Below are 13,488 nucleotides of genomic sequence, written 5' to 3' on the forward strand. Positions count from 1 at the left end.
TGTTGTCAGGCCCCTCCCAGCTCTGACATCCCCTGTTGTCAGGCCCCGCCCAGCTCTGACATTCCTTGTTCTCAGGGGCTTCCTAGCCCTGGCATCCCCTGTTCTAGGTCCCCTTTCAGCCCTGACATCTTATGACTCTTCTTGGCATAAATATAGGCCTCTCCCACTTAAAGTGATTCACTGGGGGCTTCACCCATGATTAACTTCAGACCACCATTGATAACCCCCCAGAATCTCTCTAGGACTTGGTCCTGAGTCTGAGCTGGCAGCCACTTTTTGGCGGGCACCAACAAATTCCCACTGAGCCCGTGGCCTTGCCACCGGCGGCCCGAGGGTGCAGAGGTCCCTTTCCTGGTGTGGCGTGCCATGGTGCTCCCAGACACCTGCCCTTTGGAGTCTCCTGTGCAGTGTTCGCCCTGGCTGTTATTTGACCAGCGTGGGATGAAATGGGGACACCAGGGTGTCTGATTCTCTGCTGCCGGGTCTCCATGGCAGCCAGGGGATTTACCCAAAGAAAGCCAGCCCTACCCTCCTCAGAGGCTCAGCCACAGTGGTCCCTCCTCCTGGGGTCGGCTTTGGTCCCTTGTCCCTCTGAGCTTGGGGATCTCAGGTGTGGGTGTCCACAGCTCCTCCTCCCCTGAGTACTTGGGCTTTGAGAGTTACTGAGGCTGAAAATTTATGCCCCTGGGGCCAGCCTGGGGCTGTCACATCTGGTCTGCCTAAGACTCAGGTCCAGGCCGGGCCTCAGGGCCTTCCCAGCTGGGGGGTCCTGTCTGAGCTCCGGCGAGGGTCCCCCCATGCCAAGAGGAGGCCATGGAAGGGCTCCCTGGGACTGCTCAGCGCCGGATGCCCACAGCCTCTCCCCGGCACCCCCTCTGCCTTCCAGGTGCCTTCCGAAAGCTTGCACCTTGTGGGAAGAGATTCTCCAGGACTACCCCACCGACATTCTGGCTCTGAAGTTTTCCCACGATGCCTACTTTTACCTGGGCTATCAGCCCCAGATGAGGGACTCTGTCGCTCGGGTTCTTCCGCACTGGACTCCCAGCATTCCCCTCAGCAGGTAGGGGGCTCTTTGGGAAGTGTGGGCCGGATTTCCGCGGTAGGAAGCAGCCGCCCCCAGCTGGCAGGAGCCGGATGGCCCTGGGCAGGGGAGCTACAGAGGGCGAGTCCGGTGTCTGACTGAAGGCCTACTGCCGCCGGCCGCTGTGGGGAACACAGGGCCAGTCTCCATTTGCATCCCCAGAACCTGGCACGTAGTAGGCACTGAATGCACACTTGTCTGTTGACTGATTCTCCTGGGAAGAGGCCACTCGTGTGTAGACACATGAGTCAAAAAACACACACATTTAAAAGGAAGTAGGTCATTGTGGTGGGGATGGGAAGCTCCAGAGGCTTCGAGGTCACTGACCAGAGCTGCCTCACAGACACCTGCACTAAATGCCCTGAGTGCCTGGCACATAGTAGGTGTGGATTATAATAATAATAACAACAGCATAATAATATATATGATAACGACATGATAAATGCGGACTGATTGGGAAAAGCCTTCTTTTCTTTCTCCCTTTCTCAGCTACGTGAAAGGTATTTATTCTTTCGGATTGATGGAAACGAACCTCTATGATCAGGCAGAGCAGCTGGCCAGAGAGGTAAAGGCTGTTGTCCAGAGCCATCTCATTCCCTCTTTCTTCTTCTGCAGTGAGAGTGAATAATCCCATCCTGCCCCACAGGGCTGACTTTTAAATTAGCCTCCAGTGTAGAGCTAACCTTGAGTCCTTGGTATTCTTTCAGTAAATGTCTCTACAGCACCTACTGTGTGCAATGCACCATGCTTAAGCACCTACTGTATGTGACGTGCCATCTTTGGCATGGGTGGGGGTGGGAAATAAAGGTGAAGAAAGCATCCCCTCCCTCATGGGGGTTCTACAGCAAGTGACACAGGATACGAGCTAGAGAAAGGAAGTGGAGAGTAGTACAGATAAGACCGGACTTGGAGTCTGAGGTTGTGGGTTCTAATCCCATTTCTGATTCCCATCCAGACTAGCCATGTGACCATAAGCAAGGAGTGTCTCCTTTCATTGGCCATAAATGGGGAACATCGCACCACCGCTGACCCCTCCTTCCCAGGCTTGTTGTAGAGATGGTCCCGCAGAAACTGGAAAGTGCCATATTCATGGGAACCGTTCTGGGTGCAGTGAGAAAGAGCCAATTGTTGGACGCATGGCTCATTTCCAGGCTTTAGCCATCCAAGATGGCGCTGGTAGGGATTCTCAGGGGCAGGATTGTGTAGCTTCTCCCCACAAATGGTAACAATTCCCAGGTCTACCAGGGCGCATGAGGGAGCACGCCAGCTTTTCCACAACCTTCCAGCATGGAATTTATCGTCTTTTATTAGATTTGCTCTTTGAAGGGGTCTGATCTCTCTCCTAGACTGAGTGCTCCCAGAGTGCAAGGACTGTCCTATCTAATCTTTTTGTCTTGCCCCTCTGAGCACAGGGCTACAATTAGTGTGACTATATACAGTAAGTGCTCAATATGTAGGGAATACAGTGGGTACTTAACAAGTGCATGTTGGTTGAATGGCAAAACGGCCACCCCAGAAAGGTTTCATCCTTTGTTTTCTCTCCTACTGACACCAGCTTACAGCAGCCGTTCCCCCAGAGGGGCACATTCACTCCTGAAATTCCCATTTTTCATTTGTGTAATATTTAGGCCTACAAGAATAAGAGGCAGTTATCTGCCTGTGATAGGGGCAGGAAACAGCATGTAGTGAGTGTTTTATCACTGCTTATGGACTGACTAGGCAGCTAGGGAGTGAAGTGGATAGAGAGCCTGGAAGACCTGAGTTCAGATGTCCCTCAGACACTTCCTAGCTGTGTGACCCTGGACAATCACTTCATCCTGTCTGCCTCAGTTTCCTCCTCTGTCAAATGAGCTGGAGAAGGAAATGGAAAACCACTCCAGTATTTTTGCCCAGAAAACCCCAAATGGGGTCACACACTGAACAACAAATCAACGGACTAGCATTCTTGAGCGCCTGGGGGTAGAGAGAGAGCGCTCGAAGCCCGCGTTTGCATCAGTCTCTGTGACCGTGGACCCTTCGGGTCTCCCCTGTCCCCAGCCTCACCTTCCTCATCTGTAGAATGAGCATAAGCCCAGACAACATCCTGGCTCCGGTGAGCCACTGTGAGACCTCTTCTTTCTGGTGCCGATTACGCATCTTGGACCCCCGTGACGCAGAGCCCTAGGGTTCCATTTGGCTCCTGAGGTCAGAACTAGGAGAAAAGGGTCAAATTTAGGATGGGCGTCAGGGAAACCTTCCGGCCAGTAAGAGCTTCCCCGACTCCGTAGTGCTCGGGGAGGGTGGGGGCTGGGGAAGAGTCAGCCTCACGGGGGGGGGGGGGGCTGTCCCTCCCGCTTGTCCTAAGAGTTATCTTGGGAACCGTGTCCAGTCTGGGCTGGACGAGGGGACCCACAGGGAGCCGGGGGATTACTTCCTGCCTCCTTTCCATCCCCACAGGCTCTGTCCGTGAATCCAACAGATGCCTGGTCAGTCCACACCGTGGCCCACATCTACGAGATGAAAGCAGAGATCAAGGACGGACTGTCCTTCATGCAGAGCTCGGAATCCAACTGGAAGGTAAAGGCCCCACTCCCTAATTACTGCCGAGCTCGTTTAGTGGGCCCCGTTAAGGGACAGTGATAGGGGCTGGGGGAGAACGTTCTCAGTAAATACACTGGCTCTGAGGAAAGGCTTGGGGGGGGAGACCCCTGGTCAATCGAGGCCTTTGCTGTTGTGAGTGATTCAGGGGACACACCAGCCGTGCACCTCTTACCATGTCTCAGACTTCCGTGCAGCCGGGGTCAGCCCAAGGTTTTGGAATAGCAAAAGGAATGAATGAGTGAGCCTTCTTCCCTCTCTTCTGCGTCCTCAGAGATGGGGGTGGGGGGACCCTCCCTCCACTGATGCAGATTGCGACCCTCTGCTTTAGGAGATGGCCTTTGGAGGTCACTGTGGCTGCAGAGTTCATCCCCTAGCCAACCCGCCCGGTGAGCCTCCCTCGCTGAGGGTGGGCTGGTCCTCTGAGAGCAGATTCTCTTGTGCTTCTCTGGACCTGGCCTCGGGAGCCGCCCGAGCCTGCTCAGACACGAACCAAGCCTGTTCTTTGGGAGGCTGGGGAGAAGGATGAGGGGGAAGAGGAAGAGCGGGAGACGTCAATGAAGGAACTAAAATGGGGGGGATGTGCCCCAGCCTAAGAAGGCACCTGAGGTAAAGAAGCAGGAGCGAAGGGCTGGCCGACGAGTGGAGACCCTCAATGAGCAGGACAGCCCCAGGAGTCCGTGAAGCTGGCCTAGCTGAGCGAGCACGGGCTGCAATCCGCAGCTGTGGAGGCGAGGGATGAGCCGTTCGGATCCCTCCCTCACCTAGCTTGCCATCCACACAAGCTTACAAATCTGGCTGATCATGGTCATTTATCTTGTATGTAGGGCAGCTGGAGGGTGCCACAGTGCCCAGGGTGCTGGGCCTGGAGTCAGGGAGACCTGGGTTCAAATCCAGCCTCAGACGCTGGCTAGTGCACCTCTGTCTGCCGCAGTTTACTCATCTGTAAAATGGGGATCATAACAGCACCAATCTCACAGGGTTGTTGGGAGGATCGGATGAAATAATCACCGAAAGCACTTAGCACAGTGCCTGCCTCCTATTAGGTGCTATATAAATGCTGGCTAGTATCATTATCATTATTATTATTATTCCTTTTCCACAAGTGTATATCTGTCTATGCAAGTGAGTGCATGAGTGTGAGTGTGTGTGAATATATGTGTGCACTTCCAACTCTGCCTCTCTCCTGAGCTCCACGGCCCTCGTTGCAGCTGCCCACTGGACACCTCCCCTGGCATACTGCAGGTGCCTAAGCGGTGCTAGGTTGGTTGACTGACTGGTTGGGCTGCCCCAGTGGCGCTCGAGCTGGCACACTGACTGGTCCTCCTCCCTCCAAGCCCTGCTCTCTTCTTCCTGCCCCGCCGCTGCTCCGTGGGGCTCAGAACCTCTGCCACGGCTTTGGTGCGCCATTCAGTCCAGTTGGATCTGATAAGCGTTTGTTCTGCACCTACTGCATACAGGCACCGTGCTGGGCACGGGGATGGGAGGAAAAATAAAGGCCGCTAGGTCCCTCCTCTCCTACTGCACAGACCCCCCCCCAGCTCTCATCAGCCTCCCAAGGGGCCTCCTGCCTCCGCTGTGCCCCCCCAGTGCTGGACCTTCATTGAGTCTCCCCGCTGCCTACAGGACGGCCTCCAGACACCTTCCTTTGGCTCCCCCCCCCCCCCCCCCCCCCCCCCCTTGCAGGACCCCCTCCGTCTCCTCCCCCCTCCCCGCCTTTCGCCCTACCCCCTATCCCCCAGGATCCTCTCCCAGTGCGTGGGTCTCCTCGAAGCTTCGCCTGACTCTCCTGCCTTCCCCCACGTCTTTCCTGAGTGGGGCCTCGAAGGACAAGGACAGGGTCAGGTTTCTCCCTGACGCGTTTGTTCCCTCCGCAGGACCGCGACATGCTCGCCTGTCATAACTACTGGCACTGGGCCTTGTACCTGATAGAAAAGGTGAGTGGTCAGTGCCCGTCCAGGAGCGCCCCTTTGCTGTCGGGGCGGCGGAGGGTGTGCACACTTCAGGGCGGGCCGCCCGGTTATTCGGGGGTCCCCGAGTGAGAAGGGCTCCCCCAGCTGTGGCCGTTGTTCCTGGGGCGTCGACGTCAGGGGGCTGCAGCGATGCTCTGCTACTTTCTCCCGTGGGGAGCGGGCCTCGCCCGGCCAGCTCCCCGGCCCCACAGCGCCCCATCCCGGGCCAGCCTTCCAGCTGGGACCGTTCTCAGCAACACCAGCCCCTCAGATACCCATCCTCTCTTCAGTTGTTTTTTGCTCCACGTGAAAATATTTCTAGTACCATGTCTAGGGTTTCCCTCTCCCACATCTCTGACGGCCAGTTCCCAATCTCAGTGGGGTGGCCAGTGGATGAAGGAAGTGCCAGGCTTGGAACGAGGAGGACCTGAATTCAGATCCAGCCTCGGGCACTTCCTAGCCGTGTGACCCGGGCAGATCTCTTCACATCTGTCTGCCTCAATTTCCCCTTCTGTAAATGGAGATGATCACAGCATCTGCCTCCCAGGGCTGTTGTGAAGATCCGATGAGATCCTCTTTGTAGATAGGAAATAATAGGAGGTAATAAGGTATGACATGCGTATTCACAATGTAAAGTGTTTTGCAAACCCATCCAAATGCTATTATTATTATTACTTGGTTACCTCCAGGTGACAGTGGGCTCCCTAGCTGCCACCTGAGCTACCTTCTACTCATTTCCCTCAGAGACTCTAAAGAGCCTCTTGAGAAGTGTATTCCCAGTGCCTAGCGCAGGGTCTGGTACACAGTAGAGGCCTAACCAGCCCTTGTGGATTCAGGCCCAGTTTTTTTTTTTCTTTTTGGTGAGGCATCGGGGTTAAGTGATTTGCCCAGGGCCACACAGCTAGTAAGTGTCAAATGTCTGAGGCCAGATTTGAACTCGGGTCCTCCTGACTGTGAGTCTGGAGCTCTATCCACTGCGCCACCTAGCTGCCCCTCAGGCCCAATTTTAAGGTCACTCTTGGGTCTTGGCATACCGCAGCTGGTGTGTGCCGAGAGCCGGTAGGTCTTAGTAGGACGGCTGCCTGGGATCAGGACGCCTGGATTCCGGTGCCATCTCTGGTGCTGACTGGCCGAGCCTAAGAATAAACATATTGACAGATGACCAGTACCCAGCGTCTCTGAGGCTCCAGGTGTGTTCTGGGTGCTCGTCCTCTCCCGGGGCGAGCTTTGTGAGCCTCTGTCTCCCCTCCCCCAGGGGGGTGAGAGTGCTGTGGGATTTGAGCTGGTCTGCTCCCCCTCTGCCCCCTCCGCACTGAAGGTCACCTAAGAGGGGCGACTCTCAGGACAAAGCGAGCCGATGGTCGCCCGAGAGCACCTTCCCTGGTTCCTTGTGTCCTGCCGGCTGGGGGCCCCCGGCCCCAGGGCCCACCTCTAGCAGGGGACGGTTTCCTCAGCCCAGACCCTGCCAGGCTCCATTCTCTACCAGGCATTCCAGGGATGCCAGCACTGGGGCGCAGCTTTCTGGGGTGAGGGCTTCCCCAGGATTCCTGGGCTTTTCTCCACTCAGCAGCCCTGGAACGGCTGGCTGAGAGAGAGCCAGCAATTTGCCCAGGGTTACACAGCTGAGACGTCCCCTTGCCATGATTCAGACCAGGGCCTTCCTGACCCAAATCCAGCGTGCTTGACCTTACGCTCCAGACAGTCGGCCCACTGTTAATGACAAGGGGACTCTTTTCCAATCATGTGGGAGGCCAGGTAGTGTGATAGGCCAGGCACTCCCTGGCTAAGGAGTCAGAGGCCCTGAGTTCCAAGTCCACATGACTCCTGTGACACCCTGGCTAAGTCCCTTCTCTTTGGGGCATCCTCTGCTGAACAGTGAGCCTGACAGACCAGAGGGCCCCCGGGGAGCCTTACAGCTCTGCCTCCGGGGTCCTTCGATTTCTTAAGAATTACATTTTGTCATTTTAATTTTATTTTTCATTTAATTTCTTTGTCAATTTACCAAAATCTGTTTCTTCTCCCTCCAACCTTCACTGCACTGAGAAAAAGAAAAGACACACGTGCAGTCCAGCACAGCCTACCCCGCACTGGCCGTGTCCAGAGCGTACGTCTCAGTGCCCCCCAAGGCCAGTGCCTCAGTCAGGACGTGGCCCAAGCTTCAGGAACCACTTCTCGTGTCCGGTCAGACAAGCGTCACTCAGAGTCCCCTTATTTTTTGTAGGGTGAACACGAGGCGGCCTTGACGATTTACGACGAGCATGTAAGTCCACATGTCGACCCCCGCCCTTTACCCTGGGCCCAGCCAATGTCTTCTGGGCAATAGGATCCCACCGTGGCGGATGGGCCTGGCACTATGGGCAGAATGCGCTGTGGGGGGCTCTCCCCAAGGCCTCCCTCCAAGCAGCCCCAATCACTGGTCTAATGTTGGGGTTCCATTAGTGACATTGAGTCGTACGTACATAGGGCCTCCGCCGCATCAGCTCTGTCTTATCCAGAAAGAAGCATTGGGTCAATAAAACATGGCGTGCCCAAGACCGGGGAGTATTAACACTGCCCAAGGCAGGCAGCCTCTTACTGTGGAAAGAGGGCTAGGTGTGGAGACAGAGGACCTGGGGGCAACCTTGGCTGGCTGCATGACCTTGAACAAGTCACTGAACTTTGGGTCTCAGTTTCCCCCTCCAAGAATGGGTCAGTAAGAGGCTTCCTAAGCCTCTACCGTGTGGTAGGAAGGTAGGTGCTAGGACCAGGTTCCAGGTCTGTCTTCTGCCTCCCAGAGCACCAGTGTCTTTCCACTGAAAGTTCCACCTCTTCCTCCCTCTCTCTGCCTCTGTGGCCCCATCTGTGAAATGGGGAGAAGGACGCCCATCTCGTCCTGCTTCACAGGGTCATGAGGAGGAGACAGGCTGTCCTGGATGGTGAGGGCCAGGAGGGCCGGAGTGGGGAGCGTCCTCCCTGTGGCCAAGCGTACAGCGGCTGCTGGATTTGTGTTGGGAAGTGAGGGAACCAGCAAGCTCGGTTAGAGTCCTTTCTTGTCCACAGAGTTTTCTGTAATGAGGACTTACCTTCATTGAAGTGCTTACATTAAGCTTTATGAGAAAGTTCTATACTCAGATGAAGCCTCCTGACGGGTAACAATTCCCAGACTACTCAGCCAAGAGCCAAGTTCAAATCCAGCCTCAGCCACGTACTAGCCGTGTGACCCTGGGCAAGTCATTTAACCTCTGTCTGCCTCAGTTTCCCCTTCTGTGAAACGGGCATAACAGTAGCACTTGCCTCCCCAGAGTTGTTGTTAGGATCAAATGAGATAATGTTTTGTTTGTTTGTTTGTTTGTTTTTTGAGTTCATTTCTTTTTTAAAATTAATTTATTTTGATTTATCAACAATCACTTCCATGTGCTTTTGAGTTTAAAATTTTTCCCCCTCCCTCCCTACCTTCCTCCCTAAAACGGTGCCCAATCTGATATAGGCTGTACATATACATTCCTATTAAACATATTTTCACGTTAGTGATGTAAGAATTAGAGCCAATAGGAAGAACCACCAGAAACAGAAAACAAAACTCAACAGAAGAAAAAAATAGCAACTAGTCTGCTTTGATCTGCATCCAGACTCCATAGTTCTTTCTCTGGATGAAGATGTGGGAGATGTTAAGGCACTTAACACAATGCCTGGCACACAGTAGGCACTATATAAATGCACATCATTATTATTATTGTCCGTTTCATGAGTGCAGATAACTCCCAGGATGGAAACGACCTCCACAGTGGCCAATCAGCTCCTTGTCTGTAACTTACTGTCTTAGAGAGTCACCTTAGACACAAGAGGTTAGGTGACTTGCCCAGGGTCATCAGCCACCCAGGGCGGGACTCGAATCCAAAGCTGGCCTTTCTCCATGAAGCCGCACTGCCTCTGTTGGGCGACTCTGCAGCCACCCAGAATAAAAGAGGCTGTCCCTGGGGCCTGGACCCTGCTGGGGAAGCGCTTGCAGGGCTCTCACGGGCTCCTGGCGGGGGCTGGGGGGTCCTCAAAGACCACTGCCTGGCCCAAGTTGAAATGTTGGTGTTGCAGATTGCGCCCAGCCTTCTGTCAACTGGGTCAGTGCTCGACATGGTGGACAGCTGCTCCATGCTGTACAGACTTCAGATGGAAGGTCAGTCGGTCTTCTCCCTTCCCTCCAGAAATGATCTGGCGTCTGGCCTTGGCCTGATGCTGCCTGACATTCTCATCAATGACTTTGATAAATGCCCAACCAAGGGGCAGCTAGGTGGCACAGTGGGTAGAGCACCGGCCCTGAAGTCAGGAGGACCTGAGTTCAAATCCGGCCTCAGACCAAACACTTGACACTTTCTAGCTGTGTGACCCTGGGCAAGTCACTTAACCCCAACTGCCTAAAAAAAATAAAATAAAATAAAAATAAATAAACATTTAAAAATTAAAAAATTAAAAAAAGAAGATAAATGCCCAACCTCCCAGGGAATCAAAGGACGGTGGCAGACATATTGGACCCCAGGCGCCCCAAGCCTCAGCAGTCTTGAATGTTGGCCCAAGTCTAAAAATATTCAATTTGACAGAAACCAATGTAAAGTCTTACACTGAACCCAAAAATCAATTTCGCAAGTCAATGAAAGTTGAGCTTTGGCTGGATAACGGTTTGCCTGAAAAAGAGGGTCTTAGGGGACTACACGCTGAACATGAGTCAGCTGGGGAAGCTAGGAGCCGAGCAAGTTGGCGCAGTCTTTGCTACATCGAGGAAGCCATGGGGCCCAGAGCTAGGGAATAAGGGAGGGAGGTAGGCAGTGCCCTGCGTGTCCCATTGAGCTCAGAGAACCACGTTTGAGGAAAGCTTTTGCCACGCTGGAGCTTGACTGGAGGTGGGGATCAAAATGGAGGGGGATCCTGATTCTGGCGTGTCCCTTCCCTCTGAGCCTCAGTTTCCTCCGTAACTGGCCTTCTCTAAACGAGCTCATGTTGTGTGCAGGCGTGCACGTGGGGGATCGCTGGCAAGCCGTGCTCCCGGTGACCAAGCCCCATTCCAGGGACCACATCCTGCTCTTCAATGATGCTCACTTCCTCATGTCCTTCCTGGGGGCCAAAGACCATGGAACCGTCCGAGAGCTCCTGACCACCCTTCAGGAACTGAGCCAGTAAGCACGCAGGGGCCGGGAGTACCGGGGGACCCAGCTCCAGCCTTCTGCCCCCCTTGTTCAGTGCTCCCAGGGAGGAGGGTGAGAGGTCTGGAGGCAGCTCCCGCTTCCTCCTGAGGCTTGCTGATGGAATGGGCAGAGAATCCTAATTCTGGGGCCTCTTGCTGTGGGAGAGCCCCAGTCAGATCCTGTCTGGGGGCAGGCGTTCTGGTGGGTGGCACATTTCAGGCAGGTGCTTGATCCGCTGGAGGGTGTCTGGAGGAGGGAGGATGGCCAGCGTGGTGAGGGGTCTTGATTCCATGACATACAAGGAGTGGTTGAAGGATCTGGGCATGGTCAGTCTAGAGAGGAGAAGTCTGGCTGGGTGGTGGGGGAAGGGGCAGGGACAGTAGCTGTCCTGCACAGGAGGGATTTGCCTTGCTCTGCTTGGACCCCGAGGGCAGAAGCAGGCAAAGGGGAGGAAGGAGCAGAGAGAGAAATGTCTGTGACCAACAGAGCTTTGGCAAAAGGGCCGGGCTGCTTCCTGAGAGAGGAGACCCCTGACCCCCATGCCATGCTCCTCAAGCAGAGGCCAGGAGGTCACTGAGCAAGGATTTGGGGAGAGGGGCTTCTGCACCTGCTATTGGCATTGGCAAATCCTCACCAGGATGAAATGGTTCTAGAGCTCCAAGGCTGGCCTGGAAACTTCCCAAGATCCAGGGTGTTACTGGCAAGGACACCAACGGGGGCAGGGGCTTCCAACCCTAATGAATATCAACACCTTCTGTGGGCTCAGCCCGTGTAGGGAAGACATCAGCCTCAGGGAGAGAAGACACGAATAGACCCTGCTTACCTGTCCCTCCCTCACACCTGAGGAGCAAGTTAGGGAGGAGCAGACCCCCACGGGAGGTCCAAGGGAGCAGCCTGCTTTTCACAAGGGCCCTGAGGGAGGCTTCCTGGAGGAGGCCTTCAGGTCTCATCAAGCACAACCAGGGCAACAGAGAGGGCAGGAAGGCCCAGGATGGGGGGCCGGGAGTGTGGCCGGGGTTGGTGGGAGTGTGGACGCAGGAGGGCGCCGTGAATGCTGGGCAGACACCTCCTCGGGGCCCTTGGGAGCCCCTGACGGTGTCTGAGCAGGGCAGGCCCTGGCCCCACCTCTGCAGAGGAGCAGGGCAGGGAAGAGGGTGCGCCCAGGAGACGGTTGCCATGGAGCCAGAGCAGATGAGGCAGAGCCAAGGTGGGGTGCTGATGATGCTCGGGAGAGGTGGGGAGGGGAGGCGAGGAGGCCCCGGGGCTTGGGGCCCAGGGAATGGAGGCTACCAGAGCAGACCGCTGAAGGCCTTCCCAACGTGGGGCTCCGGGCCCCTGGAAGCAACTGGTGGGGACCGGGCCCTGCTCACACTGCCCTGCCAGGAAAGGCGTGCAGAGGGCGCCCCCTTGTGGCGCACGCAGCAGGGACTGGCCGCCGCCCCTGCTGTCAAACCCTGTAAATCTTTTCGGTGATAGCACCTCTGGCTCGTCCTCCCTCGAAGCCAGGTCCAGCCGGCCCTGAGGAGGGCTCCCCGAGCGGACAGGCGGACCGGGATGTGCCCCCCTGGGGACAGGACAGCCATGTGGGTCTGGGTTTGGGGGGCTGGCGCTGGTCTCCATCCACCCCTCCCCTTCTCTGGCTTCAGGGCAAGCATTTCAACTCGTACAAAGGGCAGGAAAATCGCCCGTGTTACAGATGTGTGGGCACATATGTTGTGTATGCACACATGTGCACACACAATTCCCGCTCAGACGTGGATGAGCTGGAAAGCCTTGGACGTTGGGCCTAACAGCCAGCTGGGCACCCCTCAGCCAAGGGCCCTGCAGCCGTGGTGCAGGGGCAGGAACTCCAGGCTCAGACGACTAGGGGGCCACGGGCTGAGAAGGGCCAGGCTGCTTCTGCCAGGTCCATGGAGGGGAGCCAGGAGTACCAGGGAAGGCCCAGAAAGGCAGTTCAGCGCCATGTCTGGAAGCACAAGACCTGACCACAAACTGTCCTAAAGGGAGATGGCCTCCTGCTGTAGAGGGGGGGGGGATGCCTTTAGCTGAGGCTGGGGGCTCCCCTCAGAAAGGGGGTTCTTGTTCAGATTTGAGGTGGACTGAGGGCTGCGGGGGCCCTTTCAGCTCTGTGGTGCTGAGCTTCTGCACCTGCTATCGGCATTGCCAAATACCCACCAGGATGAAATGGTTCTAGAGTTCTGAGGCTGGCCCGGAAACTTCCCAAGACTCAGGCTCTTACCAGCAAGGACACCAACGGGGACGGGGGCTTCCAACCCTGAGACTACAGTTCTTTCAGGATTGTAGAGACCGTTGCCATCGTTTCTCTCTATCTCTCTTAGTCTGTCTCTGTCTCATACTCTCCTAGTCTGTGTCTGTCTCTCTCTTTCTCTGTCTCTCTGTCTATCTCTATCTCTCATCCTCTCTTAGTCCCTGTCTGCCTGTCTCTCTCCCTGTCTCTTTCTGTCTGTCTGTATCTGTCTCTCAGTCTGTGTCTCTGTGTCCCTGTCTCTTTCTCTCATCCTCTCCCAGTCTCTGTCTCTTTGTCTGTCTGTCTGTCTCTCTGTCTCTCTTTCTCTGTCTCTCTCTGTCCATGTCTCTCTCTGTCTCTCTGTCTCTCATCCTCTCTCAGTCCGTGTCTCTGTCTCTCTGTCTCTCTTTCTCCTCTCTCTCTATCTCTCTGTCTCTCTCTCTGTCTCTGTCTCTCTGTCTCTCTCTCTCATCTCTC

General features: G+C 55.4%; 1 protein-coding gene across 2 annotated transcripts in view; it reads left to right on the forward strand.

Moving 5' to 3' along the window:
- Nucleotides 1–13,488, forward strand: part of TTC38 (tetratricopeptide repeat domain 38) — a 29,023-nt gene that overhangs the window by 6,884 nt on the left and 8,651 nt on the right. For both annotated transcript variants that reach the window (XM_027854356.1, XM_027854357.1), the window contains exons 5-11: nt 887–1,060; nt 1,571–1,646; nt 3,518–3,637; nt 5,536–5,595; nt 7,832–7,870; nt 9,679–9,760; nt 10,589–10,754. In XM_027854356.1, the coding sequence (XP_027710157.1) occupies nt 887–1,060; nt 1,571–1,646; nt 3,518–3,637; nt 5,536–5,595; nt 7,832–7,870; nt 9,679–9,760; nt 10,589–10,754 (717 nt within the window). The remainder of the gene's footprint in view (nt 1–886; nt 1,061–1,570; nt 1,647–3,517; nt 3,638–5,535; nt 5,596–7,831; nt 7,871–9,678; nt 9,761–10,588; nt 10,755–13,488) is intronic.

The sequence above is a fragment of the Vombatus ursinus genome, unplaced genomic scaffold (genome assembly GCF_900497805.2).
Source record: "Vombatus ursinus unplaced genomic scaffold, bare-nosed wombat genome assembly UNPS02010394.1, whole genome shotgun sequence".
NCBI classification, from domain to species: Eukaryota; Metazoa; Chordata; class Mammalia; order Diprotodontia; family Vombatidae; genus Vombatus; species Vombatus ursinus.